The sequence below is a fragment of the Myotis lucifugus genome, unplaced genomic scaffold (assembly GCF_000147115.1).
Source record: "Myotis lucifugus unplaced genomic scaffold, Myoluc2.0 scaffold_21, whole genome shotgun sequence".
In the NCBI taxonomy this organism is placed as follows: Eukaryota; Metazoa; Chordata; class Mammalia; order Chiroptera; family Vespertilionidae; genus Myotis; species Myotis lucifugus.
Window position 1 is genome coordinate 9,969,395 of NW_005871069.1, and position 26,632 is coordinate 9,996,026.

Consider the following 26,632-nt stretch of genomic DNA (forward strand, 5'->3'; position numbering starts at 1 on the left):
CCATTGTGATCAGACAAGAAGAAGAAATAAAAGGCATCCATATTGGAAAAGAAGAAGTAAAACTGTCCTTATTTGCAGATGACATGATACTGTACATAGAGAACCCTAAAGACGCCATCAAAAAAATTATTAGACTTAATAAATGAATTCAGCTATGTAGCAGGATACAAAATTAATGCCAAGAAATCTATGGCATTTCTTTACACCAATAGTGAACTTACAGAAAGTGAGACTAAAAAAGAAATCCCATTTACCATCGTACCAAAAAAATTAAGATACCTAGGAATAAACTTAACTAAGGAGGTAAAAGACTTATATGCGAAAAACTACAGGACACTGAAAAAAGAGATAGAGGAAGACATAAATACATGGAAGAACATACCGTGTTCATGGATTGGTAGAATCAACATCATCAAAATGTCCATACTACCCAAAGCAATCTATAGATTCAATGCAATCCCCATTAAATTACCAACGGCATATTTCGCAGATCTAGAACGAACGTTCCAAAAATTCATCTGGGATAAAAAAAAGACCTCAAATAGCTGCAGCAATCCTGAGCAAGAAGAACAAAGTAGGTGGGATCTCAATACCAGATATCAAGCTGTATTACAAAGCCACTGTTCTCAAAACTGCCTGGTACTGGCACAAGAACAGACATGTAGATCAATGGAATAGAATAGAGAACCCAGAAATCGACCCAAACCACTATGCCCAATTAATATTTGACAAAGAAGGCAAGAGCATACAATGGAGTCAAGACAGTCTCTTCAATAAATGGTGTTGGGAAAATCGGACAGATACATACAAAAAGATGAAACTAGACCACCAACTCACACCATACACAAAAATAAACTCAAAATGGATAAAAGACTTAAACGTAAGACAGGAAACCATAAAAATACTAGAGGAATCCACAGGCAGCGAAATCGCAAACATATGCCGAAGGAATTTCTTCTCTGATACTGCTCCTAGGGCAATGGAAACTAAAGAGAAAATAAACAAATGGGACTACATCAAAATAAAAAGCTTTTGCACAGCAAAGGAAACCATCAACAAAACAACAAGAAGGCCCACTGCATGGGAGAACATATCTGCCAATGACATCACTGATAAGGGTTTAATCTCCAACATTTACAGGGAACTCATGCAACTTAACAATAGGAAGATAAACAATCCAATAAAAAAATGGGCAATCACAGAACCTGGCTGAAGATCCTGGCTAGATCCTGGCTAGAACCTGGCTAGAGAACCTGGCTAGGCTGCTGATCAACTGAACGCTGTCTCCATGTCATTCCTTCTTTGCTGACTCCGTCCACACCTTTGGGGACCCCTGGACCTGCTGGGGTTGGACTCCAACAGATGGTGCCCAAACAGGGACCCTTAGGTAAGCCCCCCATTCCCCTAGGTAAGCCCCCCCACACTCGGGACGGATAGGACTCCACCGTAGGAAGAGGGTGGATAGTCTTTGCTGACTCAGTCCACACCTTTGGGAACCCCTGGACCTGCTGGGGCTGGACCCCAGCATGGAAGGTCATCCAGATGGTGGTTCTGCTGTTCGGTTTTCATATTACACGTTCATTATTATAGAAAATAATTTTTTGTATAAATATACCACAGATTTTTTTATCCACTCATCTACTGATGGTCTCTTGGGCTGTTTCCAGGTCTTAGCTATTGTAAATTGTGCTGCTATGAACACAGGAGTGCAGACTTTCCTTCTGATTGATGTTTCCAGTCCCTTAGTATATATTCCTAGAAGTGGGAACACTGGGTTAAATGGCAGTTCCATAGTTAATTTTTTGAAGAAAAACCATAGTGTTTTCCATAGTGGCTGCACTAGTCTCCATTCCCACCAGCATTGTACCTGGGTTCACTTTTCTCCACATCCTGAAGTGCTCCACACACAACGTGTTGGTTTGTTTATGATAATCATTCTAAGAGGTGTGGGGTGATACCGCATTTTCTTGTTAATTTGCATCTCTTGGATAATTAGTGACTTGAACATTTTCTCATATGTATCTTGGTCATATGTATGATCCCTTTGGAGAAGTGTTAATTTAGGTCCTTTGCCCATATTTTAATTGGGTTGTTTGTTTTCCTTTTGTTAAGTTGTATGAGTTCCTTATATATTTTGAATATTAACCCTTTATCAGATGTATCATTACCAAATATGTTCTCCCATACAGTGGACTCCCTTTTCATTTTGTTGATGGTTTCTTTTGCTGTGCAGAAGCTATTTATATTGATGTAGCCCCATTTGTTAATTTTCTACATAATTTCCTTTGCCCTAGGACAGTGGTCGGCAAACTCATTAGTCAACAGAGCCAAATATCAACAGTACAACGATTGAAATTTCTTTTGAGAGCCAAATTTTTTAAACTTAAACTATATAGGTAGGCACATTCAACTTTAAATTCAACTTTAAATTCACGGTTTTCGTCTTCCGTTTTTCTTTGCTTCTTCTTTATAGCCATCTCAAACAGGGCACCTAAAAAAATGTTTCATTTTATAATACTAAAGCCACCAACACAAAAGAATTACAATTTTTAAATTGATGACAAAAATACCAGTAGGACTTGCAGCTGGTTGGAAAAATACAGGTAACTTTATGCTTTGAGTAGGTACTTTTGTCACCGGCGCGCAATTTGCGGACGAGACTAGCACTAACCACTGTACAATGAGACTGCTGACTAACTGGCTCACTCAACTAGTGCATGAATCGCGCGCGCCTCCCCCACGCTGCGTATCCCAAGGCCCACCTGAGCCGCGTCTCCTGTCCCCTGACCAACCGACACCCCCCACTTCTTCTAACGCCACTTCTTCAAAATAGACTCGCCCAGGCCAAAAGAAAAAAAAAAGGGCAATGGACCTAGATAGACACTTTTTGAAAGAGGACATACAGAAGGCTGAAAGACATACGAAAACATGCTCAAAGTCACTAATTATACGAGAAATGCAAATCAAAACGACAATGCAGTATCATCTCACACCCGCCAGAATGGCTATCATCAACAAATCAACAAACAACAAGTGTTGGAGAGGATGTGGAGAAAAAGGAACACTCGTGCACTGCTGCTGGGAATGCAGACTGGTTCAGCCACTGTGGAGATCAGTATGGAGTTTCCTCAAAAAACTAAAAATGGAACTCCCATTTGACCCCGTGATCCCACTTCTAGGAATATATCCCAAGAAGCCAGAAACACCAATCAGAAAGGATATATGCACCCCTATGTTCATAGCAGCTCAATTCACCATAGCCAAGATTTGGAAACAGCCTAAGTGCCCATTAGCAGATGAGTGGATTAAAAAACTGTGGTACATCTACACAATGGAATACTATGCAGTGGTAAAAAAGAAGGAACTCTTGCCATTTGCAAAAGCATGGGTGGAACTGGAGAGCATTATGCTAAGTGAAATAAGCCAGTCATAGAAAGATAAATACCACATGATCTCACTCATTTGTGGAATATAGAGAACAACATAGACTGATGAACAGGGACAGATCCAAAGACAGAGAAACAGTGATCAGACTATCAATCCCCAAAGGGAAAGTAGGGGAGGGTTGGGGTAAGGGGAAGAGATCAACTAAAGGACTTGTATGCATGCATATAAGCCAAACCAATGGACACGGACAACCGGGGGATGAGAGCATGAGTCGGGGGGGGAGGTTGGGGGTTAATGGGGGGATGAGGACACATTTGTAATACCTTAACCAATAAAGAAATTAAGGATTAAAAAAAAAAGAAATCAGCTGTCAGTTGTATGGGTGCTCCCTTGTAGGTAACTAACTGCTTTTCTCTTGCTTTTAAGATTCTCTCTTTGTCTTTAACCCTTGGCATTTTAATTATGATGTGTCTTGGTGTGGGCCTCTGTGGGTTCCTCTTGTTTGGGACTCTTATGCTTCCTGGGCTTGTAAATCTATTTTTGCCCAGGCGAGGCCCAGCTGTGAAGCAAGGCATGCTGGTGCTAGTGCCAGGTCTTGGGCCATTTACTGATAGGTTTGGGGCATGATGACACCAGCTGCAGCTTGTTTGAGAGATTTTAGGAAAGTCTGAAGCCTGAGCCAGGACAGATCATTCATATGAAAAAGCTGCTGCAAACAGCTTGGATGGGGCTGCAAATTGGATTGGGAGGGGTCTCAGAGAATCATCAGGGTTGAGCAAACAGTGTGAGCCAGGCTGATGAAGACTCAGATATGGCTGCCAGTCAGCCCTGTGACAGGGGAGGTCCTAGCACAGGAATAATGACCCCTATGAGCACCCCCATCTGGGAAAAAGCTACCCCTGAGTTCCTGCCCTGATGCCAGACAATCCAATTCCTCCCATGTCCCTGGATTCCCCCAAAGTTGCCCAGTGCTGAAGCTCAGAGGATGTGAGACTGTGTAAGTTTGTGTGCAGGCCTTTTAAGAGGACCTGGTACTCCTGCAGCCTCTGTGTCACTCAGCCACAACCCCTGCTGGTTTTTACAGCCCGAAATTATAGGGACTTCCCAGGTCTGAAACTCTGGGCTGGGGGTCTGGTGTAGGGCTGGGACCCCTTGCTTCTCATGAGTGGACTCCACAGGGAAGATCTCCCTCCTGATTAAAAAAATGGCACACGTGATGTCAGATCAGCCAGTTCCATGTCTCTGCCCATCCTACCAGTCTCAATGTGTTTTCTTCTTTACTTCTCTAATTGTAGGACTTCCATTCAGCCAGATTTCAGGAGTTCTGAATGATGGTTGTTCTATATTTTAGCTGTAATATTGATATGGTTGTGGGAGGTGGCGAGTACCGACATTTACCTACCGCCATCAACTTCACCAAAAGCTAACCTTTACCATTAAGTATACTGTCTAAATTCTGGGCACTAGAAAGGCTGGCTATGCATCCTATTTGTATTGCTCTTTTATTTTAAATTTATTTATTGAATTTATTGGGATCACAATAGTTAATAAAATTATATAAGTTCCAGGTACAATTCTATAATACATCATCTGTATATTGCATTGTGTGTTCACCACCTCAAGTCATGTTCATTTTTACTTGAAAAATGTATTTTCCCCTGTTGTTGGATACAATGTTCTCTGTCCATTAGAACAAGCCTATTAATTATTTTTTTAATCTTCAATATCCGAATTTCCCATCTTTTTGTAATTCACAGTTAATCTGTCAATTATTTAAAGAGTAGTGTTTAAAATCTCCTAGTATAATAGTGGTCTTTGTAGATCTATCTTTTAATTTTTAGTCATTTACTTTTTTGCTTTACACATTATTGACATACACGCAAGTTTATAACTTCTGACGAATTGTACCTTTTATCATTATACTAGAGGCCCGGTGCACAAAAATTTGTGCACTCGGGGGGGGGGGTCCCCTCAGCCCGGCCTGTGCCCTCTCGAAGTCTGGGACCCCTCAGGGGATGACCACCTGCTGGATTAGGCCTGCTCCCTGGGGGATTGGGCCTAAGCTGGCAATCAGACATCCCTCTGGCAGCCTGGCAGCCCGCGGGGGATGTCCACTTGCCAGCGGGGAGCAGACCTAAGCTGCAGTCGGACATCCTTAGTGCTGCTGAGGTGGTGGGAGCCTCTCACCACCACCGCTGTACTGGCAGCCATCAGCCTGGCTTGTGGCTGAGCAGAGCTCCCCCATGTGGGAGTGCACTGACCACCAGAGGGCAGCTCCTGCATTGAGAGTCTGCCCCCTGGTGGTCAGTGTGTGTCATAGTGACCAGTCATTCCCAGTCTTTCTGCTGTTAGGGTCAGTTTGCATATTACCCTTTTACTATATAGGATAGAGGCCTGGTGCACAGGTGGGACTGGCTGATTTGCCCTGAAGGGTGTCCCGGATCAGGGTGGGGGTCCTGCTTGGGTGCCTGGCCAGCCTGGGTGAGGGGCTGATGGGTGTTTGCAGCTGGTCACACCCCCTTCAGGGTGGGGGTCCCCACTGGGGTGCCTGGCCAGCCTGGATGAGGGGCTGATGGCTGTTTTCAGGCTGGCCACAACCCTTTCAGGGTAGGGGTCCCCACTGAAGTGCCTGGCCAGTCTGGGTGAGGGGCTGAGGGCTGTTTTCAGGCTGGCCGGCAACTGAAGCTCCCAGTCTCTCCTTTTTTTCTTTTTTGTTTTTAATTCTGGGATTTATTTACCTTCTATAATTGAAACTTTGCTGCCGTCCTGCTTGCTCCAGCTCTGAGGCCGTGGCTGGCTGAAAGCAGGTATCTGGGGTTTGTTTGGCTTCTATAATGGAAACTTTGTTGCTTTGGAGCTGTTGCTTTCAGAGCTTAGAGCTGGGCTGCGGCAGGAGGGGAACCTTGGCTTCCTCCATCACTGGAACAAGCAAACCTCCTGCTCGCTTCAGCTGTGTGGCTGCCAGCCGCCATCTTTGTTGGCAGTATATTTGCATATCTTGCTGATTAACCAATGGGAAGCGTAGTGGAGGTATGGTTAATTACCCTTTTTGTCTTTTATTAGATAGGATAGCAACTATTTCTAGTAATGCTATCTGCCCCAAATCTACTTTGTCTTGATATCAATAAAGCTATGCCAGTTTTCTTCAATAAGTGTTTTTCCAATATCTTTTTCTATTATTTTATTCTCAAATGCTCTCTTCTTGTTTTTTTGAATGTCTTATTATAAATAGCACATGACTGGATTCTGCTGTTATCCAGTCTAACAATCTTTACCTTTCCATTAATGATTTGGTCCATTTGTATTTACATTGGTTACAAATATATCTGGAGATATTTCTACCATCCCATTTTGTGCTTTTTATTTGACCAACCTTTTTTATGTTTCTTTTTTTCCCTTTTCTTTTGGATCTAACTTTTTTTCTCATTTCATGTTTTTTCTCCAGTGTTTTGGAAGTTAAAGACTTCTACTTTTTCTAGAGGTTACTCTAAATTTAACATCCCTATTTACTTTAACAAATTATAAAGTTGAATAATATATTCATCCTATTGTCAAATAATACAAGGAACTCAGAACCCTTCAATACTTATGACCAATACCTTTGTCCATTGTTTCCGGCTGCACCCTTTATTCTGTGACCATTATCTTCCTGCCTGAAGTACATAATGAAGTTTCTTTGGTTAGGATATGTTGGAAGTAAACTCTCTCAGCTCTTGTTTAACTGAAAAGGTGTTGATTTTACCCACATTCACAAAAGAGTTTTTTCACAATCCAAGTTTAATAGTTACTTTGTCTCAGTACTTTGAAGACATTCTTCTAACATCTTCTAACTTCCACTATTGCTGTTGAGAAGTTAGTTATTAAGTTATGTGTCTTTCCTTTGTGATAACATGCCTTTTGTTCTGGCTGTTTTTAATATCCCTCTCTTCTGTACTGTGGTTTTACTATAATACACATAGGAACGGGTATCTATACTAATAGAAGGGTAATATTCTAATTAGAGTGGACATCTTCCAGATGTTCATCCGGACATCCATCCAGACAAAGCCACAGTGGCTGCGAGGCCCAGGGCTCAGGTAGCCATAATCCCCAGCAGCTGCGAGGCCTAGGGCTCAGGCAACTGTGAGTCCCAGCGGCTGCAAGGCCGTGGCTCAGGCAGCTGTGAGCCCTGGCAGCTGCGAGGCCCGGGGCTCAGGCAACGGTGAGCGCTGGTGGCTAAAAGGCCCGGGTCTCAGGCCGCGCAGCTGTGATGGCTGGCAGTGGCAGCAGAAGCGGGGTGATGGGGGCGGCGCCTTCCCCTGATCAGCCTGGTCACCTCCCGCAGAGGGAGGCCAGAGGCAGCAGCAGAGATGGGGTGATGGAGGAGGCACCTTCCCCTGATCAGCCCAGTTGCTTCCTGCAGAGGGAGGCCAGACTGCAGCTTAGGTCCACTCTCCGTGGAGAGTGGGACTAAGCCATCAGTAGGACATCCCCTGAGGGCTCCTGGACTATGCGAGGAACTATGAGAGGGGACAGGCTGGGCTGAGGGACGCCCCCCTCCAGGGGACGAATGTTCGTGCACCAGGCCTCTAGTCTATATATATAAAACCCTAATATGCAAATAGGCTAAATGGCGGAACAACCAAACAACTGGTCGCTATTATGTGTGCCGACCACCAGGGGGCACGCATGGAACATGGCAGGCGTCAGCAGCAGGTGGCAGAGAGTGGAACATGGTGGGCAGTGGTCGCAGTGAGATGGTGGAGCAGGTGAGTGGGGGCGCCAGACCAAGGCAGGTCACCAGTCGCTGTCATCAGGGCGAGCCTCGAGTGGTTACTGAAAATTGTTTGCTCCTGCATGCCCCGGTCCTGCCTGGCACCTGCACCCACTGCCAGCACCCGATGCTGGCCCCGATCGTTCAGCGCTGTCAGTGGGTGCGAGTGGTGGCTGCTGACCCAGATCGCCCCTCAGGGCTTCTCCACCCCCCCCCCGGCCGCTCCTGAGGGGCAATTGGGGCAGCAACAGCTGCTCACACCTGCTGATGGTGTCGGCCCTGCTCGCACCCACTGCTGGCAACAGCACCAATCACTCTGCGCTATCAGTGGGTGCAAGTGGGGCTGGGGCCATCAGCACATGGGAGCAACAGCGGCGGGAGCGGGGCTGCCAATAGACAGGGAACTGGGGACCACAGCAGGAGGGGCAGGGTGGGGGCACAGAAGATGGGTCAAGACCTACCCCTATGCCCACTGCAGCCTAGTGGCCCACAGTTCCTTTCAAGGTGCACGAATTCGTGCACTGGGCCCCTAGTCCTATATAATAAAAGCCTAATATGCAAATCGACCAAACAGTGGAACGACCAGTCAATATGACATGCACTGACACCAGAGGGCAGACGCTCAATGCAGGAGCTGCCCCCCGCCTGCAGAACCCAGGCCAGCCAAGGTAGGTGCCAGCGGGAGCCCCCAATTGCCCCACAAATCGGCCCTGATTGCCCACCAGGCCTAGGGACCCTGCCCATGAATTAATTTCATGCATTGGGCCTCTAGTATTATATATATGTCGCTTAGGATTTATTTAGTTTTTAATTTGATGATTGATATCTTTCATCCACATTGGAAAAGTCTCAGCTATTATTTCTTCAAACATTGCATTTCCTACATTCTCTATTTTCTATTAAAGAACTGATTACATGTGTGTTAAATATGTGAGGTCCTTCCACTCTGGCCTCTGAACACTTCTTCTCCATCTATCTGTCTGTGCTACATTCTAGTTAATTATCTCACGTCTATTTCTCAGTTCCCTAATTCTTTCTGGAGCTATGTCTTATCCATAATTTAACACGTACATTAAGTTTTTTGTTTAAATTATTATATGTCTCAGTTCTAAAAATTCTCTTAGGCTCTTTGTTCAATCTGTTTAAACATTTCTGAAAGTCTCTTGTTTCTTAGTCATATTTTGAATAGTCTGCACTGTGTATTTGGTTGACATATTTCTTTAAGCATACACATTTCACATTCTGTTTCATACTTTTTATAAATGCCTCTGTGGGTCTGACTATACTGCTTATTTCTGCTGATTATTGATTATGTTGGCTTTTCCTTGTTGCTTTGTGCTTTTTTATTGAGAACCTATGTTTCTTAAAACTTTACTTCTAGGTATTCTTTTTTAAAAATTGAAATTCTTTATTGTTTAAAGTATTACATGAATCTACCTTTTCCCCCATTGACCTCTCCCCGAATGATCCCACCCCCTAGCACATGCCCTCACCACTCTACTGTCTGTGTCCATTGGCTATGCTCATATGCATGCATATAAATCCTGTGGTTGATCTCTTACCCCCTCACCCCCGCCTTCCCTTATAAGTTGGACAGTCTGTTCGATGCTTCTATGTCTCTGGTTCTATTTTTGTTCATCAGTTTATGTTGTTCATTATATTCCACAAATGAGTTAGATCATGTGATATTTATCTTTCTCTGACTGGCTTATTTCGAGTAGCATAATTCTCTCCAGTTCCATCCATGCTGTTGCAAATGGTAAAAATTTCTTCTTTTTTATAGCAGTGCAGTATTCCATTGTGTAGATGTACCACAGTTTTCTAATCCACTCATCTGCTGATGGGCACTTAGGCTGTTTTCAAATCTTAGCTATTGTAAATTGTGCTGCTATGAACATAGGGGTGCATATATCCTTTCTGATTGGTGTTTCTGGTTTCTTACCATATATTCCTCGAAGTGGGATCACTGGGTCAAATGGAAGTTCCATTTTTAGTCTTTTGAGGAAACTCCATACTGATCTCCGCAGTGGCTGAACCAGTCTGCATTCCCACCAGCAGTGCAAGAGGTTTCCCTTTTCTCCGCATCCTCGCCAGCTCTTGTCGTTTGTTGATGATACCCATTCTGACAGGTGTGAGAAAGTACCTTATTGTTGTTTTAATTTGCATCTCTTGAATGAGTAGTGACTCTGAGCATGTTTTCATGTCCCTTGGCCTTCTGTATGTCCTCCTTCAAAAAGTATCTATTTAGGTCCTTTGCCCAGTTTATGGCTGGATTGTTTATCTTCCTTTTGTTAAGTTGTATGACTTTCCTATAAATGTTGGAGATGAAACCTTTATTGGACATAACATTGGCAAATATGTTCTCTAATGCACTGGGCTTTCTTGTTATTTTGTTGATGGTTTCTTTTGCTATGTAGAAGCTTTTTATTTTGATGTAGTCTCATTTTTTTTATTTTCTCCTAGTTTCCATTGCCCTAGGAACTGTATTAATAAAGATATCGCTACGACAAGTGTCTGCTGTGTTGCTGCCTATGGCTTCTTCTAGGATTTTTATGGTTTCCCATCTTACATTTAAGTCCTTTATCCATTTTGAGTTTATTTTTGTGTATGGTGTAGGTTGGTGGTCTAGTGAACCGCGTCCACCACAGCCAGTGGTGAACCTGAGAAGGGGCGTTGAAGGATTAAAGAAAACAGACAAGAGAATACAGTTGGGGCCAGGTAGATCACTGTGCCTGGATGAGGAAACAGCGACCCTGCCTGTAAGCAGGATCTTTATTTTATAGTCAGATCACACAAAGCAAAACAAGGGCAAGATGTTTACAATGTTCTTGCAAATTTCAAATCTGCTTCTTTCCTGTTGTTACCATTCTCTATCAAACTTTGTTTAGGCAGCACTTGCTGCACCTCCAAGCCCCACTTCCCCCCTCTTCCCTCCACTGCCTTCAGCCCACATCCCTTAGCTACCTAGGACTGCAGGGTCAGACTATAAGGTCAAGCTTACAACCATTGCCTTTTGGCTATAATTGTGCTGGGAGGGCTTTGCCCTCCAAGCTAGGACTTGTATGTGGCTTTGCCACAAGTCAGACTGAGGCTTGATCCTGTCCAAACACTGTAGCCGCTCTCCACAGTCTAGTTTCACTTTTTTGCATGTATCTGTCCAATTTTCTCAACACCATTTATTGAAGACACTGTCTTCACTCCATTGTATGCTTGTGCCTATGTCAAATATTAATTGAGCATAATGGCTTGGGTCGATCTCTGGGTCCTCTGTTCTGTTCCAATGGTCTATATGTCTGTTCTTGTGCCAGTACCAGGCAGTTTTGAGAACTGTGGCTTGGTAATATAGCTTGATATCTGGTATTGTGATCCCTCCAACGTTGTTGTTCTTTCTCAGGTTGCTGCAGCTATTCAGGGTCTTTTTTTATTCTAGATGAATTTTTGAAGAGTTTATTCTAAGTCTTTGAAATATGCCATTGGTATTTTAATGGGGAATGCATTGAATCTGTGGATTGCTTTGGGTAGTGTGGACATTTTAATTATGTTGATTCTACCAATCCATGAACACAGTATATTCTTCCATTTGTTTGTCTTCCTCTATCTCTTTTTTCAGTGTCTTGTAATTTTCTGAGTACAAGTTCTTTACCTCCTTGGTTAAGTTTATTCCTGGTATCATAATTTTTTTTGTTGCAATGGTAAATGAGATTTTTTTTTTTAGTTTCTATTTCTGTGAGTTCATTATTGGTGTATAAAAAAGCCATAGATTTTTGGGTGTTAATTTTGTATACTCCTACATTGCCAAATTCATTTATTAAGTCTATTATGTTTTTATTGGAGTCTGTAGGGTTTTCTCTGTACAATATCATGTCATCTGCAAATAATGACAGTTTTATTTCTTCTTTTCAAATTTGGATGCCGTTTATTTCTTTTTCTTGTCTGATCGCTATGGCTAGTACTTCTAGTACTATGTTGAACAGGAGTGGTGAAAGTGGGCATCCCTGTCTTGTTCCTGTTCATAGGGGAAATGGTTTTACTTTTTGGCCACTGAGTATAAGGTGGGCTATAGGTTTGTCATATAAGGCTTTTATTTTGTTGAGGTCTGATGCTTCTATTTCCACTTTGCTGAGAGTTTTTATCAGGAAAGGATGTTGGATTTTGTCAAATGCTTTTTCTGCATCAATGGATATGATTATGTGATTTTTGCCTCTCAATTTGTTTATGTCATGAATCACATTTATTGATTTGTGGGTATTGTATCAGCCTTGCATCCCTGGAATAAATCTCACTTGGTCATGGTGTATGATCTTTCTAATGTAATGCTGGATCCAATTTGCTAGAATTTTGTTGAGAATTTTAGCATCTATGATCATCAGGGTTATTGGTCTGTAATTCTCTATCTTTGTAGTGTCTTTATTTGTTTTTAGGATTAGGGTAATTCTGGCTTCATAGAATGAGCGTGGAAGTGTGCCTTCCTCTTGAATTTTTTGAAATAGTCTGAGAAGAATAGGTTTTAGTTCTTTTTTGAATGTTTGGTAAAACTCCCATGTGAAGCTGTCTGGTCCAGGGCTTTTCTTTGCTGGAAGTTTTTTTTTTTTTATTACTGTTCCAATTTCATCAGTAGTTGAATTTTTTCATTGTTTTTATTATAGTTGAATTCTAATTTTATGCCATTGTGATCTGATAAGATGCTTGATATGATTTCTATCTTCTTGAATTTGAAGAGACTCTGCCTGTGTCCTAATATGTGGTATATCTTGAAAATTTCCTGTGTGCACTGGAGAAGATTGTATATTCTGTAGCTTTGGGGTGAAATGTTCTGAAGATGTCAATTAAGTCCATCTGATCTAGTGAGTCATTTCATTTAGGATTGCTGTTTCTTTGCTGATTTTTTGTTTAGAGGATTTGTCCAATGGTGATAGAGGGGTATTAAAGTCCCCTACTATGATTGTATTGCTGTCACTGTCTCCCTTGATATCTTCCAGAAGCTTTTTTATGTATTTGGGTGCTCCTGTATTTGGTGCATATATGTTTATCAGGGTTATATCCTCTTGTTGAATTGCTCCCTATAGTATTATGAAGTGACCCTCCTTATCTCTTATTATAACCTTCACTTTGAGGTCTATTTTGTCAGATATAAGTATTGCTACCCCAGCTTTATTCTCATTTCCATTTGCCTAAAATTTTTTTTCCAATCTCTTCACTATCAGTCTGTGTGAGTCCTTTGTTCTGAGGTGGGTCTCTTGTAGAGAGAAAATATATGGGTCATGTTTTCTTATCCATTCAGCTACCTTATGTTTTTTGATTAGAGCATTTTATCCATTTACATTTAAGGTTATTATTGATAGGTACTTGTTTGTTGCCATTTTTATTCTTTGTGCCTATGTTCCTTCTTCCCTTTCTATTTCTTCTTTTTTACAGACGTCCCTTTAGCATTTATTGCATTGCTGGCTTGGTGGTAATAAATTCCCTTAGCACTTTTTTGTCTGTGAAGCTCCTGATTTCACCTTCAATTTTGAATGATAGCCTTGCCAGGTATAGTATTTTTGGATTCAGTCCCTTGCTTTGCATCACTTTGTATATTTTATTCTATTCCCTTCTGGCCTGATGTGTTTCTGTTGAGAAATAATTTGATAATCTAAGGGGAGATCCCTTATAGGTAACTTTCTGTCTCTCTCTGGCAGCCTTTAAGATTCTTGCTTTGTCGTTGATGTGTCTTGGTGTTGGTCTTTTTGGGTTCATCTTGTTTGGGACTCTGTGAGCTTTTTGGACTTGTGTGAATTTTTTCTTCCCAATATCAGGGAAGTTTTCTGTCATTATTTCTTCAAACAGGTTTTCTATTCCTCATTCCACTTCCTCTTCTTCTGGCACCACTATTATGCAGATGTTGTTTCGTTTCATGTTGTCCCAAAGCTCTCTTATGCCCTCCTCCTTCTTTTTAAGTTTTCTTTCCATTTGCTGCTGTGGTTGGGTGGTTTTATCTACATTGTCTTCTAATTCACTAATGCGGTCCTCAGCTTCTTCTAGTCTACTGTTGAAACTTTCCATTGTGTTCTTTATTGTGGCTACGTCATTCTTCACTTCCTCTTGATTCTTCTTCATTTCCTCTTGCTTTTTATGCATGTTGTTGAATTTGTGTTCCATCCTTTTCACTGTCCTTATAACCATTGCTCTGAATTCTTTCTCTGACAAATTGCTTGCTCCTATTTCGTTTATTTCCTTTTCTGGTGATTCTTCTTTTTCTTTCGAATGGGGGGTTGTTTCTTTGTCTCCCCATTTTTTCTGTTTCTTTGTGATTCAAAGAAACAGATCAGATCAATTGCTATGCCACCTAGATTTTTTGAATTTGTCTTATATAGTAGATGTTTTACAGGACCCAGTGGTGCAATCTCTCTGGTCTTCTGGGCTGGGAAATCTAGGGTTGCCTCCTACTTGGGCAATTTGGGTTTTCTTGGTGTAGTTGAAATTTGAGTGTTTTTGTCCCATTCGTGGATGGAGTCTCCTTTCAGGATGTCTGGTTATGTGGCTCGCTCTCTACCACATTGACCAAACAGCACAAAATACAACTTGATAAAACACGATACAAAGGGAACAAAACATGAATATACTCAAGACACCAATAACCCCAACAACAGTGACCACCAGAGAAAAGAGAATTAGGGGAGAGAAAAGAGAGCAAAAATGATATTGAGGAAAGAAAAAATGGTACGAGAGAAAAGAAAAAGAAGAAAAAGTAAAAAAAAACAAAACATATATACGTGGGGAGAAAGCACCACAGAAAAAAAAGATAAATGAAAAAATGCAAACAGCGAACACTCAGAAAAGAGGGTTGGGGCAGAATCTGTAGAGGCAGAGATTATATACAGAAAGTAAGGTTAAGAAATTGAATGAATATGGGGAGGACCTCAGTTCAGTATAGAGGTGGTAGAAAGAGGATGAGTGGAAAAGAAGAAAAAAAGAGAAAGAAAAAATTTAAAAATTAAAAAATAAGATAAAATAACAAAAAATAGAATGAAGAAAAAATAATGTGAAAAAATAAACAAAAAACAAAGAAAATAAAAAAATTTTTTAAATAAAAGATAATTTTTTTTTAAGTGAAGTGTTGTTCATTTCAGCTGAGTTTTAATGCCCCATGGGGGCTGGTTTAAGATCTCACTCTTCTGTACTGTCTGACACTTCTCAGTTTCCTGTTAGGCAGTCAACACCATGTTGAAGTTCCACATGATCCACCGCTCCTCTGTTTGTGTCTATCTCCACCACCTTGACTTCCAGCAGGTGGGACCAGTCTGCCCACTTAGCCTGTCTGCCTCTGTCAATCTTAATCTCTCAAGCGGCTGTTTCTGACAGAGCTTTAGTTAGGGAGGTTGCTGTATTGTTTTCCGGGACTGAATGGCCTCTCTTCAACCCAGTCCCTGAGGGCTCTTAGGGGCTATTCAGATTTTTTGTGTCCTTTGTACCACTCAGGGTGTAGTCTGGGTGTGGCTGTATTTTTTGTGTCCTTTGTACCACTCAGGGTGTAGCCTGGAGACTTCTGGGAGCAGCTAAGCTCTTCAGGAGAAAACGGCTGCTTAGGTCTGGAGTGTCAGGAATGTCCCAGTGCCAGACTCCCGGTCACTTCTCCCTGACCTGCTCTTCTCCACAGCCTCTTCCCAGACTCCACAAGTCCACAACTCCACCTGCACCTCAGTCACGGGTAAGTGTTTTTATTTGAAAGGTCCTATGAACTGGGTTTAGCGAATAATGGCAAGGACCAAGAAGAGGGAAAAGAGCTTCGCCATTGTGAGTTTCTCTCACCCTGGCACCACACAGCTTGGGCAGTTCTTCAGGCTGCCCCCTCTGGGCTCAGCCTCTTCTGGCTGTGGACTTAGATCTATAATCCCCTGCCACTAACAGTCCTGTAGACTTCCTTTCCACAGTCAGAGGGACACAGACTTAGTGCTGTGCAGCTTCCTTTTTACCCTCTTTGTTTGGAGGTCTCACAACTCTCTCCAGCCCAGATCCCCAATCCTACCATTCTCTGCGTGTCCTCTGCCCTTCCCAACTGCAAACTGTCTCACCAGCTGCTTCTACTTCACCAATTCCAGCTGGATGTTATTCAATTTAGATGCTTTTTCTATCTGCTCTGAGATAAGGCTCAGGACACGTCTGCCATTTTGGCTGCCATTTTGTGTCCTCTCTCCCATTTTTTGCTATAGGTATTCTTAAAGTTTAAGATGCATTCTTCCAAGGAGAATTTATATTTCCTTCTGTCAGCCTCTGTCGGCACTACCAACTCAGAAACTTTATAAATTAAATTCTTGAGTGCATTTAGTGTAAATTGTAACCTTAGACTCATCTGTGGACTGCTTTTTGGTTAGGAATTCTCATAAGGAACTACCTCTTCATCCCTTTACCAAAAGCTAAGTCCAAAACTGCTGATGTTCCTTACTAACACCCGTGGGTTGTAGGGAAAGTTAGTTCAGTCACATTGGTGTCACTTTCTGTAGGTCCCTTATGGTCTTTGATCAAAAGTCCTCCCTTGCCTGGACCCTGAGCTCTATCCTCTGTTCCCAAGCATGGCCTGTGAAGAATGAAGTTCTAGGTCATCAAAGACTGGCACAAATACTGAAGAAAGCTGCCACCTGCACATACTTGTTTCTCTCTCCAGATTTGGGCTTTTTGTCATTTTTTTTTTGTTACCTCAGATGATTTCTTTTATTTTTTTGCCAACTCAGCAATGCTTTAACCTAGCTTCTTTGCCATATTGCTAGAAAATTAAATGAAATTATTTTTAAAAACAGTTGTATATAAAGAAAAAACATGGCAGAAGAAGCTAGAGAAGGATAGAGAGTCAAGAGGGAGTTGTTTTTTAATTTGGGAGAACCTAAATTTATAGGTTATGGGGAAGGAACAAAAAAAGGCAGAACTGAAGATGGAGAAAAAGAGGACTACTGGGTAAAAGGGAATTTCAAGGGAGGAAAAAAGGAGCTCAGAAGGAGGATCTAGAGCAGTGGTTCTCAACCTTCCTAATGCCGCGACCCTTTAATACAGTTCCTCATGTTGTGGTGACCCCAATTTCATTGTTACAAATTGAACATAAGTAAAGCGTAGTGATTAATCACAAAAACAATATGTAATTATATATGTGTTTTCTGATGGTCTTAGGCGACCCCTGTGAAAAGGTCGTTCGACCCCCAAAGGGGTCTCGACCCACAGGTTGAGAACCACTGATCTAGAGGAAAAGACTAGCTGAATCAACAAGGGTGTGATTGGCTGAATAATGGCCCCTAAAGTGTCCACATTCTAATTCCTGGAACTTATGAATGTTACTTCATATGCAAAGGGACTTTGCAGAGAAGGTTAAATTAAGGATCTTGAGAAGGGGAGAGCATCCTAGACTATGTAGGTGGGCCCTGAATGTAACCACAAGTACCCTCATAAGAGGAAGGTCTGACTGCCATGGAGGAGAAGAAAATATGATGACAGAAGCCAAGATAGGATGATGTGCCTTAAAGACAAAGTTTGCCAGCAGCCTTCAGAAGCTAAAAAAAGGCAAGAAAACTGATTCTCTTTCAAGTTTCCAAGATAGGCCAGGAAGCCAGGACAAGTGAAATGGGGAAACTGAGACAGAGAGCTGAGCAAACTGCAGAGCAATTTATAGCAGATACAGAAGGTCACCTCCCTAGAGATAACATCTAGGCCTCAGCTATATTTCAGCTCCAGACCCATAAAAGCCGCAAAACCAGGTGAGCGACACCAGGACCAGCTTCAATGACTAACGACCCCCTGCTCTGACACTGACCAATCCGTGGAGACCACGGCCCTGGAGGAGCACACCTGGAAAACTGATGAATATTCTGCTGCTTCCCCTGAGACCTCCCCTAAGATTCCCACCTGTGAGAAAGAGATAAAAGCCCTCAAGACAAAGGAGAAAGCGAGTGCTCTCCCTCTGGGAGCAGCCACCGTTCTTCCCTTTCCCCTCTTCTCCCCACCAGACACATATCTCCTAAACCCTAAAGGATCCTATGAGACTTGCAACCAGGGCAGCAATGGGCAGTGGCAGTTCATCCCAGGAAACCCCCTGGCCCTGGCCCCAAGGCCCCCTTTTCTCTGACTTTCCAGAGAATTAAGGCAGCCCAGCCTGGGCTCTCCTGTTGCTCCTTCTATGTTAAGCTCTTCCTTATTTCATTGTCCCCAGCTTTAATAAATGTTTCCTCATAATCACCTGGATCCGTGCTGTGAAACCTTTCCTGCATGAAGTCAAGAACCCACACACTACTGGCCAGCCCTAGGCAGACCTGCCCACAGCCAGGTCCCCTGTCTGGCAGCACTTCCAGAAGAAAACACGCTGCTGACAGTTTGATTTGAGCCCAGTGAAACTAATTCCAGACTTTTCACCTCCAGGATATAAGAGAACAAATATGTTGTTTTAAGCCAATCAGTTTGTGGTAATTTGTTCCAGCAGAATAGAAAAAGAATATAAGGGACTCTTTAGGAGCTTAGAAATGGGCTTTTCTCCAACACATTCATCTATAAAGCCAAATTCAGATATACTAATGTTTAATTATAACTAACTTGAATGCATTAATATTTTAAAATTATTATTGGACTTAAATATAAATGAATTGAAACTGAAAATGAACCTTGCTTTAACTCAAGCGTGTCTGTGGAAACCATAGACACATGTAAAAGCAGGCAGTGCATATAACCTAATTCTGTTTAAGAGTAGGAAAGGGTGTTTACTTTGGTGACTTTGATGGCAAGCTGTAGTTGTTTCAATTGTCGCTTTCCTAGTATTGTATACCAAGGTGTGAAATATCTTGCACCAAATATCTTACAGGTAAGTAATGTGCCCAGTGTCATGCAGCTAGTAAGTGGCAGAGCTCTTGGCTCCATAAATGTTCTGATAAGTACCTTTCGGGTTCACTCACCAAAATTTGAACAACAACATGAAGAGGAGCTACAAGATCCAGGACAGGACCTGATCAGGTAAAATCACCTGGATCTGTTGTAAGATTTCTGTTTTCTTTGTCTAGGTCCCCAGTAGGTAGCCCCCAGTTTTTTTAATCAGAATTTTCTCTTTCACTCTGAGGCACAACCTCACCTTTGCAGGGTAGTGACATATCCATGCATCTGACACAGCATCTGCCTGTAGTCATCACCACCTCTGCTTCTGTTTATGTACGTGGCTGTGGAGGCCTCTCTACACTCGTTAAGGTTGCCTACTCACTGTCATGGAACCCAGGAACTTATGAACAAAACAACAACATAAAATCTTTCAGAAAATAAAACATAGCACATCAGTTGAATAAGAAATAAGTTTTGAGCCCTGGCCGGGTGGCTCAATTTGTTGGAGTATCCCATACACCAAAAGGTTTTGGGTTCGGTTCCCAATCAGGTTTCAGGTTTGATCCTGGCCTGGGGCAACTGATCAATATTACTGGTCAATATTTCTCTCTCACATTGATGTCTCTCTCTCTCTTACCCTTCCTATCTAAAAATCAATCAGCATATACTTGGGTGAGGATTAAAAAAGAAGAAAGAAAGAAGTTTTGAAATAAAACAGGGGCTACTTACACGGGTGGACTATCACCACAATACTTTCCAATTCTTTTAGCGTCGTTGACTTCTCCACCATTAAACACCGCCACATAATCATATCGGCAGTAGTTATCACGCTCAACATCAAACTTCTCAAACTTTAATTCTATAAGCTTTAGTGAAAACACAGAATTAGAAGGGTCAAAATAGCATTGCCAAATGTCCTCAAATAGAATTCTTCCTCCCCCCAGATTTGTAGGTACCATGATTGTCCTTTGTAAAAATGCATTCTGTTTAAGTTATTCTTGCTTGTTTCCATAATTCTTCTGTGGTATTCATATTTCTTGCGCAATTCTTTTGATTTAATCTTTAGTCATTCCAAAAGATCATCTCACTCCCAGATCAATCCTAGTTAAGATCTTAAACTTAAACCTATCAAACTAGGGAATAAATTATTTTCAAAAGTCCACGGGGTAAGCTTGGTCTATTCCCATGCTAAGTTCTGTCCTGCAATTAACATATGAAAGGGGGTCCCAGAAAGGGTATAAATTCATATAACCACTCACTAATGAGCAGTGGACATTAGACCTTCTCTGTTGATTGTTTTACAGCAATGAATAAAGTTAACTGTGGGGAACTTGCACAGATTCTATTTTTTAAAAAAAACAAAAGAAATTATAAAGCATACTAGCTTTCACAGCAGACCACTTGCTCTTTGAAGAAGTGTGGCCTGTTTGCACTGGCTTGGTCAAAGTGATGCAGGAAGACTGTTTTTTATTTGGTGACTGGGATGGCTATTATTAGTATGAGGACCTGATGAGTTTGCTATGCGAGCAAAGGGTAACCTTGAATATATACATGTACTTGGGTACTTTTAGCTTTCCACAATTAGTGGCTTCTACTTATAAAATCTTCCACAGGGTTAAACAATTTCACATAGGACTTATTTACCATTTGTATTTCAAAACCTGTTTTGAAAATTGTAATTATGGAATAGGAAAGTGAATCCGTGATTTTGCAAGTCAGATAGTGCAAAAGCAACTTGAATCTGGGTCTTTGTATGAAGAAAGACCTATGGCCAGCCAGGCCTTTCTTGCCCTACAACAGTAGCTCTTGAGAGTTGGGCCCCTCACACTGTCTACACAATTCACACATGAATGCTTTCTTCATATTTTCAGGAAATCTCACCTGATTCTTTGGGGCTAGAATGTGCCATAAGCAAGTGACTCCTGCAGGGTAATCACGGTCTGGCCAGTTGGGGGTTTTAAAAGAGCCGGAAGGTCTTTCAAGGCGTCCTCCACAATATTGATCCCCTGAAGTTATTAAATATGAAAAAAATCCAAGTTTATGTCCTCATAGAGGTTATCCCAATGCAACCATGAGGAGATTAAGGATTTGGAATATTAGGTGATAGTATAGCAAATAAGGACAATTTCAGAAGCTCTTAAATTTTCTCTTAAAAATAGTCACATAGAGAAGAACCAAGATGGCTGCATAAGGTATATACCTGTACGTGTCGCCCCCCACAACCACATTAAAACTACAACTAAAAGACAAAACAGTGATCATCTAGAACCACGGGAAAGCTGGCTGAGTGGAAGTTCTACAACTAGAAGGAAAGAAAAAAGCGCATTGAGGCTGGGTAGGAGGTGTGGAGGCACCAAGAGCAGAGGTACGGAGGCGTGTGAACCAGGCTGCACCTGGGTGCGTGGCTTTTTTCAATCGGGAGATACAAGCTCCCAACTGCACTGAACTCATTTCCGGCGAGACTCTAGGGAACCACACTCCTACGGGGAGAAACTGGACTGTTTGGTATCGGGTCGGAAAGCAAGGGTGGCTTTCTTGCAGAACTGCTCACAGGGATCATTGTTACTGTGGGGGCACGGGACTTGGGGAGTCGGGGACGTGGAGACACTGAGATGCAGAGACTCGCGGAAAAGCGCGGAGTCGCAGAGAAGGCTGATGACAGCCATCGCTGTTTGCTCCACCCTGGTGATTCTCTGAGACCCCGCCCCACTCAACTTACAACCCCACCCAAGCTGTGCCCAGCGGCGCAAATGAATCACTTGCCCTTTTGCAGCCTAACCTAACAAACCGCAGCTGGGTCAGAGAGCTCCAAAATTTCCAAATCCCAAACAAAGAGGAGAAATCTGCAGATATCCCGGTAGCTCCTGCTGGGTGGACTCACACAGTGGTTGAATTTGCACCTCCTTGGAGATCCAGGAGCCAGTGTACCCAGTGGTCAGATACCAGATTTCAACTCCTCACATCCATAAGTGACACACTCAAGAGGCAGATTCAGTGAGCACCAAAGCCCCACTGAAGCAAGTCCTGCCCCATAAGGGTGTCTCCAGCACAGCAGCTCTTCCACTATAGACACAGCGGGTCCTTGCAGTCAATTGGCCTGGAGGTCATTTCCTCCCAGGGATACCAACAGCAATCAAGGCTTAACTACAACAAGACTGTACACCCAGCCCACAAAGGGGTGCACCAAGAGTGTCCACCTCAGGTGATTGGGGAGGCTGAGCCACTGGGCCCAATAGGACACCTAGCACACAAAGCCACTCTATCAACACAGGGAAGCAGCCAAAATGTGGAGACAAAGAAACATATCACAAATGAAAGAAATGGAGGAAAGCAAATTACTGGATTTAGAGTTCAAAAGCACAGTTATAAGATTACTCAAGAATCTTCTACAAACCTCCAAGGAACTTAGTGAGACCTTCAAGGATCTTAATGAGAATGCCAAAAAAAAAAAATGGAAAAGGACCAGTCAGAAATTAAGCATACACTGACTGAAATAAAGAATAATATACAGAGATCCAACAGAAGACTAGAGGATCACAAGAATCAAGTCAAAGATTTGAAATACGAAGAAGTAAAAAACACCCAACCAGAAAAGCAAAAAGCAAAAAGAATCCAAAAATATGAAGATAGTGTAAGGAGCCTCTGGGACAACTTCAAACGTACCAACATCCGAATTATGGGGGTGCCAGAGAAGAGAGAGAGCAAGATATTGAAAACCTATTTGAAGAAATAATGACAGAAAACTTCCCCTACCTGATGAAAGAAATAGACTTACAAGTCCAGGAAGTGAAGAGGACCACACCAAGACACATCATAATTAAAATGCCAAGAGCAAAAGACAAAGAGAGAATCTTAAAAGCAGCAGGAGAAAAAAAGTCAGTTACCTACAAGGGAGTACCCATATGACTGTCAGCTGATTTCTCAACAGAAACTATGCAGGCCAGAAGGGAGTGGCAAGAAATATTCAAAGTGATGAGTAGCAAGAACCTAAAACCAAGATTACTCTACCCAGCAAAGCTATCATGTAGAATTGAAGGTCAGATAAAGAGCTTCACAGACAAGAAAAAGCTAAAGGAGTTCATCACCACCAAACCAGTATTATATGAAATGCTGAAGGGTATTCTTTAAGAAGAGGAAGAAGAAAAAGGTAAAGATAAAAATTATGAACAACAAAGGGACAGCAAATACATATCTATCAACAAGTGAATCTAAAAATCAAGTGAATAAAAAATCTGATGAACAGAGTAAACTGGTGAATATAATAGAACCAGGGGCATGGAAAGGGAGTGGACTGACAATTCTTGGGGAGAAAGGGATGTGGGGGTGCAGGAAGATACTGGACAAAAATTGTATACCTATGGATGAGGACAGTGGGAGGGGTAAGGGCAGAGGGTGGGTTGGGAACTGGGTGGATGAGAGCTATGGGGGGAAAAAAGAGGAACATCTGTAACAATAAAGATTTATTAAAAAAATATAGTCACATACTCTCCTGTACACACACACACCGGTGTGACATCTGTTACGTGACATATCACATTGGCACAAGAGAGTGAAGGAGTGCAGTCAGGGCCATAGCTTCTTTTCTTTCTTTCATTTTGTTGGGGCAAATAAAGACAAACATTTGGGCATGCACTCATTCCATGCAGGCTCAGCAAATGATGTTGATTTTAGGAGCCCTTAAGGCAGGGTATTTATAAATATGGTTAAAGTTTATGTTCATAGACAAACTTTGATTTAGTTGTAGAAAACTCTTATTACCTGAAAAACTTTGTTATACATCTTTAATAATTTTAAGAATAATTTGCCTTTGTAAACACAATACATGTTTTTATAATTTTAGCAAAACAGAAAAGCATAAAAAAGAAACTAGAAACTTACCCCAAACTCCACCACCTCAATTTAACCAGTTAATATTTTACAAACATTATTTCAGACATCTCTATGAATATGCGTTGATAGGTTGACAGTACTAATATTAGAAATATATTTTAATACAAAGTTTTAAATTTAATTTTAAAAAAATTTTGTTAATCCTGACCCAGGATATTTTTTCCATTGATTTTTAAAAATATGTTTTTATTGATTTTTTTAGAGAGGAAGGGAGAGGAATAGGGAGATAGAAACATTGATGAAAGAGAAACATCATTGATGGCCACCTCCTGCATGCCCCCTACAGGGTGTCTCCAGCACAGAAGTTCTCCCACCATAGACAACCTGGGCATGTGCCTTGACTGAGAACTGAACCAGTGACTTCTTGGTTCATGGATTGATGCTTAGCCACTGAACAACACTAGTGAGGCTACATTGGTTTTTAGAGAAAATGGATGGGAGGGTGGGTGGAGGAGAATATGAGAGAGACACAGATTGGTTGCCTCTTGCATGCAACCCAACCAGGACTGGGGATCAAACCTGTAACCCAGGTACATGCCCTTGACCAAGAATTGAACCTGAGGGGGAAACCAAGATGGTGCCATAGGTAAACCCCTGAAATTGCTGCCTTGCACAACCACTTCAAAACTACAATTAAAAGACAAAATGGACATCATCCAGAACCACAGGAAGGCTGGCTGAGTGGAAATTCTACAACTAGAAGGAAAGAGAAAAGCACACTGAGACTCAGAGGAGGTGTGGAAGTAAAGTGCAGAGGTATGGAGGCACACGCGGAAAGGGCTGGCAACTGAGGACGCGGTTGTCTTTTTCAATCGGGAGGGAGTCTCAAGCTCCCAACTGCTCTGAACTCCAGTTACGGGCGAGTCTCTGGGTACCCAGACTCATAAGGGGAGAAACTGGACTGTCTGGCATCGGGTGGAACTAGAGGGCGGCTTTCTCTCAGAGGTGTTTGCAGCGATTACTGTGGGACACTGAGACCCAGGGCCTCTTAGGGCAGGGCTGAGGATCAGCCATAGCTGCTTGCTCCACCCTGTTGATCCCCTGAGACAATGTCCCACCCAAGCTGCACGCAGAGGCTTTTGCACATGAATGGCCTGGCCCTTTGCAATCTAAAATTACCTAACAAACTGCAGCTGGGTCAGAGAGACCCAGAATTTCCAAGAGAAGGCCCAAGGCCCCACAGCAGCTTGCATTGCTTCACAGCTAGGCCTCATCTGGGCACCTCCAAACACCAAACAAAGAAGAGGAATCTGCAGATCTCTCCATAGCTCCTGCTGGGTAGCCTCAGGCAGAGGCTAAATTAGCACCTCCTTAGAGACCCAAGAGCAAGTGTACCCAGTGGTTAGAGTGGGAGCATCCAGATTACAACTCCTCAGATCCATAAGGGACACATTCAGGGGGCAGACTCAGAGAGCACCAAAGCCCCACTGAAGCAAGTCTTGCCCCAAAAGGGTGTCTCCAGCACAGAAGTTCTCCCACCATAGACACAGCTGATTCTCACAGCCAATTGGACTGGAGGTCAATTCCTCCTACTGATACCAACAACAATTAAGGCTTAACTACAACAAGATTGTACACCCAGCCCACAAAGGGGTGCACCAAGAGTGTCCACCTCAGGTAATTGGGTAGGCTGAGCCACTGGGCCCTATAGGACACCTAGCACAGAAAGCCACTCTATCAACACAGGGAAGCAGCCAAAATGTGGAGACAAAGAAACATGTCACAAATGACAGAAATGGAGGAAAGCAAACTACTGGATAGAGAGTTCAAAACCACGGTTATAAGGTTACTCAAGAATTTTCTAGAAACCAATGATAAATTTAGTGAGACCCTCGATAAATCTAGTGAGACCCTCGAGGAATATGAAAAAGGACCAACTAGAAATTAAGCATACACTGACTGAAATAAAGAATATTGTACAGAGATCCAATAGCAGACTAGAGGATCTCAAGAATCAAGTCAAAGATTTGAAATATGAAGAAGCAAAAAACACCCAACCAGAAAAGCAAAAAGCAAAAAGAATCCAAAAATATGAAGATAGTGTAAGGAGCCTCTGGGACAACTTCAAGCGTACCAACATCCGAATTATGGGGGTGCCAGAAGAAAAGAGAGAGCAAGATATTGAAAACCTATTTGAAAAAATAATGACAGAAAACTTCCCCTACCTGGTGAAAGAAATAGACTTACAAGTCCAGGAAGTGCAGAGAACCCCAAACAAAAGGAATCCAAAGAGGGCCATACCAAGACACATCAAAATTAAAATGCCAAGAGCAAAAGACAAAGAGAGAATCTCAAAAGCAGCAAGAGAAAAACAGTTAGCTACAAGGGAGTACCCATACGATTGTCAGCTGATTTCTCAACAGAAACTATGCAGGCCAGAAGGGAGTGGCAAGAAATATTCAAAGTGATGAATAGCAAGAACCTATAACCAAGATTACTTTACCCAGCAAAGCTATCATTCAGAATTGAAGGTCAGATAAAGAGCTTCACAGAGAAGAAAAAGCTAAAGGAGTTCATCACCACCAAACCAGTATTATATGAAATGCTGAAGGGTATTCTTTAAGAAGAGGAAGAAGAAGAAAAAGGTAAAGATAAAAATTATGAACAATAAATACATATCTATCAACAAGTGAATCTAAAAATCAAGTGAATAAAAATTCTGATGAACAGAATAAACTGGTGAATATAATAGAATCAGGGGCACAGAAAGGGAGTGGACTGACAATTCTCGGGGGGAAAGGGGTGTGGGGGTGCAGGAAGATACTGGACAAAAATCGTACA

The 26,632-nt window shown here is 42.2% G+C and overlaps 1 protein-coding gene across 2 annotated transcripts in view; it reads right to left on the reverse strand.

Annotated features, from left to right (window-relative positions):
* PCOLCE2 (procollagen C-endopeptidase enhancer 2) overlaps positions 1 to 26,632 on the reverse strand; it is a 125,431-nt gene that overhangs the window by 26,593 nt on the left and 72,206 nt on the right. For both annotated transcript variants that reach the window (XM_006085773.3, XM_006085772.3), the window contains exons 4-5: positions 20,843 to 20,967; positions 19,691 to 19,827 (exon numbers count right to left, since the gene is read on the reverse strand). In XM_006085773.3, the coding sequence (XP_006085835.1) occupies positions 19,691 to 19,827; positions 20,843 to 20,967 (262 nt within the window). The remainder of the gene's footprint in view (positions 1 to 19,690; positions 19,828 to 20,842; positions 20,968 to 26,632) is intronic.